We start from the raw sequence: 13,371 nt of genomic DNA on the forward strand, positions 1-13,371 counted from the left end.
TTAGAGCCAGCGGGATAGCTCAGCAGACTAAGCACCTGCTTAGGCAAGCACAGGGCTGACCATGTGAAAAGACAATGAGTGAGACAGACAGGTATCACTGTCTTCAAAGGAAATCTTGTCATTGGTGACAATAAGGGTGAACCTGGAGAGCACATGTATTAAATGAAATAAGGGAAGTTCAAGAAGACAAACACCAGATGATACGTGCACTAAAAAAACAAACTTGAAGCAGAGACTGCAATGGCGATTACCACAGGCTAGGACATGGGGAAACTGGGACGATGTTGCCCAAAGAACAAAATTTCCAGTTAGACAAGTGGAATAAGCTATTGCACATCACAAAGTCTGTACTAATCATAATATACTGTACTTGAAAACTACTCACAGATTGTAAGTGTCCTTACCATGAAGAAAAAATAAGTATTTGCGACAATACATATCTATATATTACGTAGTTTGATTTAGCCATCCCACAATGTATGCATACTTTAAAACTTCATGTTGTACACTATAAAAACAAACAATTGTTGTGGCCAAAAAAAAGAAAAAAAGGCACACGAGGTCATTTCTAAAGCAGAGAGGGAGGACTGGAACAGATCCTCCCTTACGTCTGTGAGAGTAACCAAGCCTACCAGCAAAATGAATTTCTAGGCTCCAAACCATGAAAATATTCACTGTTGCTTACGCCACCCATGCTTACGCCACCCAATCGGCTATTTTATTACAGCTTCACTAGAAAACTAATATAAAGGGTATATATTTTTGTTCATTCTCTTATTATTTCAAAACATAGTTAGGTTTCACTTGAATTAGTTGGAGGTTCCTGAAATCTTTTTAATGTTCTTTAACAGTCCAAAAACAGTGGGAGTGACAAGTTATTAAATCGCAGTTTTTTAGGTCTTCTGTGTTAGAAGGGATGACACTGAAAATTGATAATATGTGAGAGGGCAGGACAAGGCCACAGTGCCTAAAGCAGTCAAGCTACCTCAGTCTTGAGAAAAACACCCTGCCTGGTCAATTTCAGCTACCAGTCGCTAGGCAACTTTGTGCCGCCAGGTACTAATTTTACAAAGGTATAGATAATTGCCCCTACTATTGTCCTGGGGTCCTTTGCCGGTCAGGCATAGACCACCACCTGACCCAACTCTTGTCTTCTTGTCTATTTTCTCCTAATTCCTGTAGCTGCTTTTCCCCAGAGTACAATGAGACACCAAGGAGTCCCCATAGTTTTATTTTATTGAAACATGGTCTCACTATCTAATTCAGGCTGGCTTTGAATTCACAGCAAACCTCCTATACCATTCTCTGGAAACACAGGCATGTGCTATCACATCTGGCTCAAATTTCAGCATTATTATAGGTTTTCATAATATCAAATTGTTGCTAAAGTAAGATTTTTCAGGTTAATGTCTCTCAAAACTACCCTCCTGAGAAGAGCAAATTCAATAACTTGTCCCAAATTATCATATACCTACCTTTTAATGTTTTTTTAGACAAGGGAAAATCCGAAAATCTTGTAATTGCATTTACATTTATCTGGAAAAAAGATATCAAAGAAAACAATATCAGAGAGGACAAAATAATCCATGGAATCATGTATTTGTTTGATAGTAAGATTTTTTTTTTCTCTACTTAGGCTGCCCAGTATATCCTTATATTGTAGGATTTAATTCAACCATGCACTTCTATTTTTTATTTTTTTATTTTTCAGAACCGAGGATTGAACTCAGGTCCTCGTGATTGCCAGGCAAGCACTTATTCCACTGAGCCATCTCCCCGGCCCCAACCATTCACTTCTAAATAAAGCCATCATTCCTCCTACAATGACATGCATTTCCAGGGCTGGTTAAATAGCTCAGCAGACTGAAGCACCTGCTTAGGCAAGTGCAGGGACCATGATCCAATCCCAGGTACCACATGAACAGGCTAGCCCTACCCCCAGGGCAGGCTGAGCCAGGCAGAGTCTGGACCCCAGTGCTGGAGAGGCTGAAAACAGGGGAATCACCATGAGTCCGAGCTGCGTAGTGAGAGCCTGCAACAACCAAATACATTGAACAACCAAATACATTGAAATACATTTTGTTTACAAAAAAAAAAGAAATACATTTCAAGTAAACTGAGCTGAAACAAAAATATAAACTTATAACCACCCAAACTGGTCAAAAAATTCACTCAAAGCACACACACAACACACACTGTATGCTGTCTTGAATTATCTTTCACACCTAAAACATTAACATAGTAACTCATACTACAGCAACTATGGGAGGAAAATTCATATACTGTCATCCTTCAAGGGCTAACTGTTTAAAAAATAAGAGCCAATATTACTACAAACCATTGATCATGATAATAGCTCTATTTACACATCTTAGAAACGGAAATTAGCTGGAGACACGTAGCCTGATAACACAAACATCTCTAAAGTTTTAGCCATAGTCAGTGGCACACGAAATCCACCTTGATTAATATTTATCTGGGGTGTAATGAAAAAGGAGCATTATTTCAAAATAACCAGAAGTATCTGGGTCATGCATGGAAGCCACAATAAGTAACATTTTGCCCTTTAACTTTACATTATTCAAATAGTCATTTCTGCTGTTCTCATTAGCATAAACTCAATTTCCTGAATTTCATTTTAGATACCCAGAAGAATTATTTTACTATAGATGCTAAATGGAGGAACTAATGTTCAAATCTGGGAATATGCTATCAAATTATTCATGGCACACAAAAGGGAAAAGCTGCATTTGCAGGGTTCATTTATTTAAATTACACTCTAGGCAATAAGGGAATGACAACTGTATTTCATTTTACAATCTACACAGCATCTTTTCACAATAGTTAATCTAGTGCAGGATAGATTACTCTGCCTACAAATTCTGAAAATATAGATATGAAAACATCTTAATCCCTACAAGCTCTCTTAATCCCGTCAGATATTATAGAGGAGGTAAAATCAGCCTTAAAGAATTCTTTATTCATATAACCTACTGTCCCAGCAAAGAATCTCAATTGAAAAATACTCTTTCAAATAGGACATTAAGATAACATGAATTCCTCCTCTGCACTTGTGCAGTCAACAAACTGATCAACACAAGCTGACGAAGCACTTTCGTGGGGAAGGAAGACCTACAGGAGGAGGAGAGGAGGAAGACGAAAGGCAACTGCTCTGCAGTCCTCCTCCAGACACCACCCAAGCACGATGCGCTACCCAAACAATGACACATTTTTCAAAGGCCTGTTAACCTTCCAGAAGGAAACGAGGAGAATGCTAAGTGTTCCAGCACACTACTGTCAACCATTGTAATGCAGAGCTGTGCACTACAATCTTCAAAGAAATCACAACAAAAAACTGGAAATTTTAATTCTGCTAATGCCTAGAATTGGAGTCAACCTACAAGTCAATTCCAATCTGCTGCCTGTTTTTCTAAATAGTTTTACTGAAGCGCAGCTACGGGTAGTCTTTACATGCTGGCTTACATAGATGCGACAGGCCGTATAGCCCACGAAGCCCAAGACTGACTATCTGACCCTTCACAGAAAAAGACTTCCAACTCTCCTCTAAAAGATTCTCAGCTGTTACAGTGTGTGTCTAGTTGTTCTCCCAAAGCCTCATGCAGTCATTGGGGCAGCTTCTAGAGTTTATGATTAATTCATGATCCAATGCAGGAATTATGGGTGTGAGTGCTACAGGCGCACTGGGGCAGATAACCTGACTATAACGAGGAAAACGGAGAAAGGCTTGCTAGCTGCCACAGTCGCTGCTCCTCCCTCTGCTCTTTGCTGTCTTCTGCTGCCATGAACAGCTGCCCTGTGCCATGTGCCACTCTGCCACGAGCCAGCCAAATATGGACTGAAACCTCCATTAACTATGTGCTATTAAACCTTTCCTTCCTTAACTTTGGGTGTCTGGTATTCTGTCCCACAACTGAGACATCAGTTATATCAAGGAACACTGGAAGCCACAGCAGAAGACAGCCAAACTGAACAAAGAAAATAATCCTTTCCCCTTCCCTTTATCCCTTTCAAATAACAAAATCATTCCCATGAGCACAATCCTCACACTCCATCTAAAACCTGTTACATTCTTTTGAATTGAGATAATGGAACACTTACGGGTGCTCTCTGCAAATATCTTTTACCTTTGCAAATGTCTTCCACACTGGTAGAAAAGCTGGAGGGAGAAGAGGGGGAAAAAAGCCACCCTTTTTATTCACTGATAACGCCTCTCTCTATCAAAAGTAAATAATACCTGGAGTAAAAGAAAAGAATAACGTTCCCTAAAATGTTCCATCTAATGCAATCAGGAAATCTGCCTCCAATAATACCACACCAAATTTTGATGTAAATAATAAAGATTAGAATGCAAGAGTTTCTACATAGCAAGGCTGAATATGATGAGTCTAAGTGAGCCCCAGGTGTGAAGAGGTCAACTAATTCAGGAACAGGAAAACCACTTGCTGAACTAAAACAACTGTTTGTCAGTAGGCCTGGACTGAGTTCTTGGATCATGGAGAACTCTAACTTTTCTTAGACCTTTCCAAAACTCCCCTTGTGATGGCCTTAAATACTAATTCAGATTTCCTGCTTCAGGAAGCGCCACTGATAGTGCTGGCTATCATCCCTCTAATCTACCACTCAAAAAGCCTTCTCTTTTATATACCAGTATGAACTGGTATAACCAGGGCTATACTAGTTCATAATGAGCTGGGCAGCATAAGCCTTTCCTAACCCACAGTTTCACTCTCCCAAGCTAGAAAACAGTACACTAAGAACACCAAGGCTGCTCATAAATGTTAACTTACTTTTATTACAACACAGTTATAATTTCTTATTAGTACATTTCTGGTAGGCTGGACTTGTATTTGCAATCTTCCACCTTAGCTTCCCAGAGACTGGAATTACAGGGGTGTACCACCATGCCTAGGTTGTTAATATTCTAGCCTATAAATTAAACCTTATAGCTATGTATATATGGGGAAAAAAAACAGTATTTTTAGGATTTAGTGATATCCAGTTTCAGCAATCAGCTGTGGGTTTGGGGGAGCGTCTTAGAACAATCCCCCACAGATAAAGAGAAACTACTGTATTACTTCAGCCCTATTCCTACAGGTTAGATGATTTCTCTAATGAGTATTCAAAGGAAAGTTCCTTAGACAAATAAAAGTTGATAGTTTCTTTGAACATGGCTAAAAGAATTCACAACTGGGGCAACTTCCAGACCAACTGTGAGTACTCTAACCAACACCATCAGTTTTTGTAGAAAAAGTGAAGGCAACAAAAATCTATTGAAGCAGTCAATTAGTTGCAGTTCACCTAATTCACTGTTTATAGTCTAATTGTGTGATGGCAAACCCTTTAAGCTTTCACTGATAAACAGCCCACTGTAGCACACAAGACACAGATTCACCACCCGTGGCCCTCATCAATAAACTGGCTACCATCCCAAACCTATTACTGTGGTTAAACTCTACTGGCTTGGTCTATTGGGCCCAGTGCAAGGGCTCAGTCTAAAAACTAATGTTTTCTACAAAATTTTACATGGTCAACTTCAGAAAAATAATTCTCATCAGCCTGGCAGAAGCTTTCCTGGAATTGTGCCAAATGTGTGAGACCTTGTCTCAAAAACTAATCAAGAATTTTGTCAAAATGGGCCAATAATGTAGCTCAGTGATAAAGCACTAGCTTTTGCACAGCACCATGAGGGAGGAGGGAAAATAGCAGACTTGTGCTATAAGCCGAACTCTTTCTACCCATTCCTTCTGTTCCTCATCCTGTTCCCTCCCCTACATTCTTCACAAATATTTCCAGCCAACAGAGCTCCAACCCACCCATCTAGGGCACCTTCTTCTCAGAGGACACAAGCTCTTGACTAGACCATTGGTCTGAGTCTTCAAACACTCCACAGATTGAATGCATCCTCTAATGGCATTCACAGTCTTCCCACTGTAAAGTCTGAGTGTTCTGTCTACATTTCCTATTGTTGCTGTAACACATTATCACACACAGTGACTGAAAACAACAAAAATTTACTATGAAAAGAAAGGTCAGAAGTCTGAAATGGGTATCACTTAACTAAACTGAAGGTGCTGGCAGAGGTTCACTCTTTCTGGTGACTCTACAGGAGCCCATTTCCCTGCCTTTTCCAGTGTTCAGGGGCTGCCCCCACATTCTATTTTTAATCCAGTTTTAACTATATTGCCAAGCTAGCCTTAAACTCCTGAGATCAAGCCATCTTCCTGCCTGAGCTTTCAGAGTAGCTGGGACTACAGGCTTCACTACCAGACCTGGCCAACCTTCCATTTTTGAAGACAGCTGCCAACTGACAGAAGTCAAGACTGACTCTGACTCTTCTGCTGCCCTCTGCTGTGGGTGCTTGTGATAACACCAAGCTCACCTGAATAATCACCTCACTTTAAGGTCTACTGATCAGCAGTCTTAGTTAATCCCTTGCCATTTAATACAGTCACAGGCTCTGGGAATTCAGGCAAGACCTCCTTCAGATACAGGTAGTAAGAAGCTACTACTTTGCCTGCTGCAGTCTCCATCCACTTCTGTAATGGCTGATACATTGTGCCAACCTGAGAATTGAGAAATGTAGAAGCTTACCTAAGTAACTCAGCAGGAGGCCAGGGTCCTCACTTGAGGACCTTCACTCGAGGTCTTCAAAGAGAAGCCATGGGAACCACAACCACAGGAAGTGCTACAAGGATGGAGCCATCCAAGCCCTCTGCAGCTTACATGAGCCACAGATTGCTTCACATACAGGACATGGAACTATAGGACCTAATATTTGCCCTGCTGGATTTTGGACTTGCTTTGGTCCCAATCCTTGGTATCCTGTTTGTAATTTTTGTAATGAAAATGTTTTTCTTGTGCCACCTGAACATTGGAAGTGTTTAACTTTTCATTTGTACAGGGGCTTGCATCTAAAAGTTTGCCTTACATATTAGAGGAGTCTTGGGACTTGGACTTTTCAGCAATGCTGAAACTGTTAGGCTTCTGGCAACTTCTGTAGATGAACTAAATGCCTTTAGCGTAAAAGGATGTACCTGAGTTTTGTGTGTGTGTGTGTGTGTTCTGGTTTTGTTTTGTTTTGTTTTGTTTCTGGGGGGGTAGGTGCAAAATGTTATGGTTCTAATGTAATATAATGTTGCTAGACTTGATACTGGTTCTTTTTTTTTTAAGTATTTTTGTTGTTGTTGTTGTTGTTTGTTTGTTTGTGGTACCAGGGATTGAACTCAGGACCTTGCACTTGCCACACAGGCACTTATGTCACAGAGCTACATCCCTGGCCCTTGATACTGGTTCTTAAGGATTGTTAAAACTGTCTTAAAATATTCATATAATGAACTGATAAGAATAAGCATGTCTTTATATCTGGAAACCAGTTTTAAGAAATGTGTCCATTGCCAGGTTGAAAGGGAGTAGACTAGGGCCAAGGAGATGGCTCAGTAGAATAAGTGCTTGCCTGGCAAGCGCAAGAGCCTGAATTCAATCCCCAGTTCTGCCCCCTCCCCCAAGAAAGAAAGAAAGAAAAGAAAAGAAAAAGAAAAAGAAAAAGGGTAGACTATAATGATTGATACATTGTGCCAACTTGAGAATTGAGGACAGAAGCTTGACTCAGCAGGGGGCCACAGCTCTCACTTGTAAAGCTCCAAAGCTTGTGGAAGAGGAGGGCACTGAGATGGTATGGGTGAAGAGCAGGCGTATAATATACGGGAGGACTTGCTTCTCCCCTGCCTGTTGCTCTTGTTGCTTTTGGTCTTCTGCCACTCTGAAGTGCTGCCCCTGTGCCATGCCACCTGCCTTGGGGCTAGCTGACTATAGACTGAAAGCTCCACAAAGTAGGAGCTAAACAATCCTTTCCTTCCATAATTTTAGCAGTCAGGTATTTTGTCTCAGCAATGACAGAAAAGTAACTAAGACAACCTCCAACCTTGTTTAATGCCAATTCAGGAATGCATGCCATATTCCAAGTATTATTTCCTCCCTCAAGAAGACCCTATATTTTCACATCATCCTGCATTTCTTGGTTCTGTCCCCTCAACCTAGAAGGTCCTTCTCTATCTTTCCATCCGGTAAAGATATCACTAAAAAGCTAGCCTCTCACAGCTACCACAAACCACTGGATAGCCCCCAACCATTTCTCCAAGCTAGACCTGCAGCTGCCACCAGGCAGAAAGATAGAGGGCCAGAGAAAATATGCTTTTCCCTAACACACTAGGCCAGGAGTGACATACCAAATAACTCAATCTTTTTCCTACTACCTCATTCTTTAACTCCACAGCACTAAGTTACAAATTTCTATTTAAATATTTTATACATATTTACTATACAACACTTCTCAAATGTCACCTCCCTCACAGTTCCCTAGAGACCTAGACATGTATTTTTTTCCATGTGTCTTTACATAAGTTTCAACAAGCATCTATCAAATTGTTTCAAGTGTTTCTGAATTACATTGTTCAGCATTTCTCCAGCTACGGCAACTATGCTCCACTTGTGTACCACGGCTCTGCAAACAACCCAAGTAGTTAGGGTCTGCACTAGGTTCATTATAATTGAATGACCATATCCTAGTATTGCTATCCCTGGCAACTTATTTCATGCTATATTTCTGACCTAATCCTTAAAAAATATTTTTCTTAAAATTAAAAATAAAAAAAATTGTTGGGAAGAGGCTGTTCCTTCAACTTAGTAAAAAGATTAAAATTTAAACATTTGCAGATGCAACACAGTACAGTGTAGTGGCTTGGAGCTTTGGTATCAGACCCAGACTACTTGAGTTAGAACTCCTTTCTCATTGACTATTTCCCCCTGTCACAACTGTGTAATGGGAACAATTTCTTAGGGGTTTGCTGTGAGGACGTGGCCTACCGACATGCATAAAATGTTAGCAATTATTATTAAAAACAAGTAACTGAAAAGAACAAGCCAATGCTGCCAACTAGAGCAAAGCCTCTGGGAAAGGTCAAGTTTTATCTAAACAATATCTAAACACTGAATACATATTCAATAACAAGCACTTTGTTACCAGCCTCTAGAGAAAACAAAAATGAGCAGAAATGGTCACTGACTCAACAGCAGTTCAACTTAAAATCTTTTTGACTGTTATGACTTTGTGAAAGTGATACACTTTCACTAGCAATCAAACTTCAAATTTAGATTTTTTTTTTTTTTTAATTTTTTGAGACAGGGTCTCATTATGTAGGGCAGCTGGCCTTGAACTGACTATGTAGTCAGACTGGCCCCAAACTCACAGCAATCCTCCTGCCTCAGCCTCTCGAGTACTGAGATTAGAGGCCTATGGCACCATGTACAACTCCTTCAAATTTTGATTTCTGATCTTTCCGAACCAAGCACAACGCTGAGTAGTAGCAATAATCCACAACTCCCGGTCAGCCCTGAGATCATGAGGGTAAACAATGAAGACTCTACAGTAAATTGTGTTACTAAGTAATAATGTTCAATAGACTGCTAAATGTATTTTCACCTTAACAATATTTACTTTTTTTTTTAAACAATATTTTCAATTTAATGTGTTTATCAAGCCATAACCCCATCACTGTAGGTCACGGATCATTTGTATAAGGTTGGCCTCTGACCTTGAGAGGTTCATGCGCTAGGAAATTTACAAAGAAATATGACAATGATCACAGGGAAGCAATAAACGCTGCACTACAAGTTATTCAAAATGCTACAGATGCATACCTGAAGAGGTCATGAAGACAAGTTCCAAGTAAATCTGAAAGTCGAATGTGTCCCAGAATGAAGAGGTGAATGTGCTTGCCTCAAGTAGTTGAAACATCAAGTACCAGGACAAGAAGCATCAAAGAACATGGCCAATTCACAAACTACAAGTCACTACATATGCTTGGTTTGCGTACATCATCTCATTTGAGTCATCTGAGTCCCAGTCATTAGTAATCTGTTTGTTGGATGAGGAAACAGACTTAAGAGATGCTGAGAACCTGAAGTGGGTGAAATTTAAACCTGGTCTGCCTGACTACAAAGATATTCTACTATACCGCAGTATGTTGACATTGTAAAGTGTTGCCATTTTCCTGAATGTAACTGTGAGCCAAGGGAAATGACTAAGTTTCCCCTTGGAAAGAAACACTTACACTAAAGTAACACTGTTAGCAACAGTATACAACATACAATCAAAGTGTATACAACACAAGAGCCAAAGCCCATCAAGTACCTATTTCACTAATTAAAATTTTACAACACAATACTGGTTCACTTAAGTGTGTTTGTAGTAGCTTCTATGTTACAGGGACAGAACTGAGTACTTCCACTCTTCTGATCTGTTCAGCTAAAAACATACCAAGTCTGGTGATACTTGTTATAAGCAATAGCTACTGTAGTAATCCAAGTAAAAAAATGATAGGATCTGAAGTAACTTATATCAGTAAGAATGGTGAAGCATTGAGAAGTTTAAGCAGCAAAAAAGATCACCAGTACAACAGGATATAAAAGCAGGAAGGAGAAAAGCCACAGATTTCACTCTGGAGTTCCTAACTCAGTGGTATAGTTAGATAGTGGATTTAAGATGTCATAGGTTAAAAATGGTCCTAAATCATGTCTGTGCCCCAGTCACTAGGCCCTATACATGTTACCTTTTATGGCAAAAGTGATTTGGCAAATATGATTAAAGATCTTAAGATGAAGATATCCTGGATGATAAAGATGGGCCCTAAATCCAACAAAACATGTTATTTACACACACACACACACACACACACACACACACACACAAAGACAAAGGGAGATTTGACACAGAAGATGCCAACATGTCCACAAAGGCAGAGAGCAGGGTTACTACAAGTACAGCACAAAGAGCATCAGCAGCCACAAGAAGCTAAATAAGGCAAGAAACAGAATATCCCCTATATCCTCTAGAGGGAGCAGGGCCCTGCCAGCACTGATTTTGACCCAGTGAAACTGATTTCAGACTTCAGACCTCCAGAACTATGAATGAATAAATTCTCCTGCTTTAGGCCACAAAGTTTGTGGCAATCTGTTATAATGGCTGTAGAAGACCAATACACAGGATTATGAATTGAGGAAGGACTGCTGAGGTATGATAATGACTTCTGGCATTGAAGGCACTCTGTAATACAATTAAGATGCCCGGTTGGGTCAGAAATAAGGATATGAACTCAGGAAAGCTCTGCACAGAATACAAGGAATCACTACTTCACAGGAATAAACCACGCATGGCTCAGGCTCTACTTCCTAAGCAATTCTGGGCACAGTCCAAAACAAAATTCAAAAAAGTAACTCTCAATGGCTTGTTAAAAGTGTTACGGATACCAGAGTTGTAATAATAATGTAACAGCTACTGTGTGGAATATTTCCATGGAACGCCTATTGTGTAGAATGCTTTCCATGCGTTATCTTGCTAACTTCCCACAACATCTTACACAGTCGATATTACCACTATCCCTTTTAATGACAGGAAAAAAGTAGCTAATACAGTAAGCAAAAAAGCCACACAGTGAATCTTTCAAAGCTTCAGTGATACAGCCCTCAGCAACATGTGACATGTGTGCCATAGGTTAAGTTTCACCACCACTGGTCTTAACTTTTTCTAATCCTGACCTCACGGTCATTTAAAGGAAGGCCATATAGGAATAGTAAGTGATAACTCTAAGTACAAGAATATTCCCCTGATTAAATCCCTGACTGTACTACACTGTAATGGGCACAGTCACTGAGAGCTGAGTGGGGTGGGTGGAGGCCAACAGCTATGGGTTTTACAGGAAAAAGGGAGAAGAACTGTCATTCTAACAATCCTGAAAGGAAAAAGATCTGCAGGTTAAAGTGACCACTAACAGGCTATTTATCTGGGAACATCAGACACAACCATATGAGGATGACAGATAACAAAAACAGGCCAGCTTTCCTACACCAGTTCCTGGATGGGAACACGAAGCCTATGCGCCTGGAAAGCCACAGGTCTAGGTTCCAATTCACTCCACCTAGTAGGTGTGAGAGTGTGGGACAAGTTTCTTATCCTGTCTGAGTCTCCCTTCTTTTTCACCTATAAAATGGTAATATTAAGGTTTATACTTCATATCAAGTCAAAGAGTTTGTGACAGGCAATACTTTAAAAGACAATTGCTGCCGGGTGTGGTGCTGCACGCCTGTAATCCCAGCACTGAGGAGGCTGAGACAGGAGGATCACCGTGAGTTTGAGACCAGCCTGGGATGCAAGGTGAGCTCAAATCCAGCCTGAAGAGCTTAGAAAGACCCTGTCTCAAAAAAATGACAACGACAATTGTTCAATTGTTCCTTTCTTATCACTACCATTATCAGTATGACTACTACTGAATTGCAGCCGCGTCTTCGGACCCCTCAGTACCACTGTACGCCTACTAGAGGACAGCGCCGTGGGTTGCAGCGGCCAGGAGACCTCCCGCGAGGCCTCCGCAGGAAGCCTGGGGACACCTCCCGCACCACCAGCCCGGCGCGATCCTCGGGCCGGGTCCCCGCAGCCCTCCGGCGCGGTGCCACTGCGCCCCGCCGCCGGGCTCTCCGTTCGCGCCAGGGGCAGAGGCGACCGTTCGCGCCAGGGGCAGAGGCGACCCGCACCCCTCATCCGCACAGACCTTCTCGTAGTTCTGCACCAGGCGGCTGATCCCCTCGCGCTCAACTTGCCACTCGGGCTTCTTCAGCTGCTTCCTCAACTGCTTCTTTTGATTCTGCCTGTAGCTGTGCTTTTTTTTCCAGCGATTGAAGCTCCGCACTGGGTCGGGTCGTACTTCTGGACCCAAAGAATGAGCAGTCTTCCCCATCGTGGCGGCGGCGACAGCCAAGACACCTCAAGTCACCCCAAGACACTATACCTCCTAAAGCCAGGCTGAGGCGAGGTACTGAAGACAGGAACCAACGTGGGGAAGGCGTACTAAAGCGCATGCGCAAACTCAGGACTCCCCGCCCCTTTTATTTAAATATCGGGCGCTGGCCAATGACGGCGCGGGAAGGGCAGTGATGATTGGTGATTCGCTTCCGCAGGGAGGAGCGACCTCGGGAAAATGGGGCGGGGCGACAAGAGGAAAAGGGCCTGCTGGGAGGCCGCGGGAGCTAGGCGGCTCTTTAAAAAAACGCATGCGCAGTGGGTGGTGTACCATGCGACTCCTACTTCGCTAAGTGTTCGTGAGCATGCGCGCACACACTTACACCGATAGATACAGCTATGTATGTTATAATCATGAGTACCGTTTTGTATATGTCAGCCCAAGGAGCCGAAAACTTGTCCAAAACAAAGCAGCAAGATGATTTCTGGTAACTGCAATGTACCTCCCTAGAAATAAAAATGGACATTCTGTAGGCTTCTTGTGTCGCTGTAGGGGCCGG

The 13,371-nt window shown here is 41.7% G+C and overlaps 1 protein-coding gene across 1 annotated transcript in view; it reads right to left on the bottom strand.

Moving 5' to 3' along the window:
• The window catches only part of Ddx10 (DEAD-box helicase 10), a 315,103-nt gene extending 302,200 nt beyond the window's left edge, over window positions 1-12,903 (bottom strand). The window contains exons 1-2 of the mRNA XM_004626217.2: window positions 12,624-12,903; window positions 1,476-1,536 (exon numbers count right to left, since the gene is read on the bottom strand). Coding sequence (XP_004626274.1) covers window positions 1,476-1,536; window positions 12,624-12,809 — 247 coding nt within the window. The 5' untranslated portion in view covers window positions 12,810-12,903. The remainder of the gene's footprint in view (window positions 1-1,475; window positions 1,537-12,623) is intronic.
• Between the last annotated feature and the right edge of the window lie 468 nt (window positions 12,904-13,371).

Source organism: Octodon degus, unplaced genomic scaffold (assembly GCF_000260255.1).
Source record: "Octodon degus isolate 3935 unplaced genomic scaffold, OctDeg1.0 scaffold00012, whole genome shotgun sequence".
In the NCBI taxonomy this organism is placed as follows: domain Eukaryota; kingdom Metazoa; phylum Chordata; class Mammalia; order Rodentia; family Octodontidae; genus Octodon; species Octodon degus.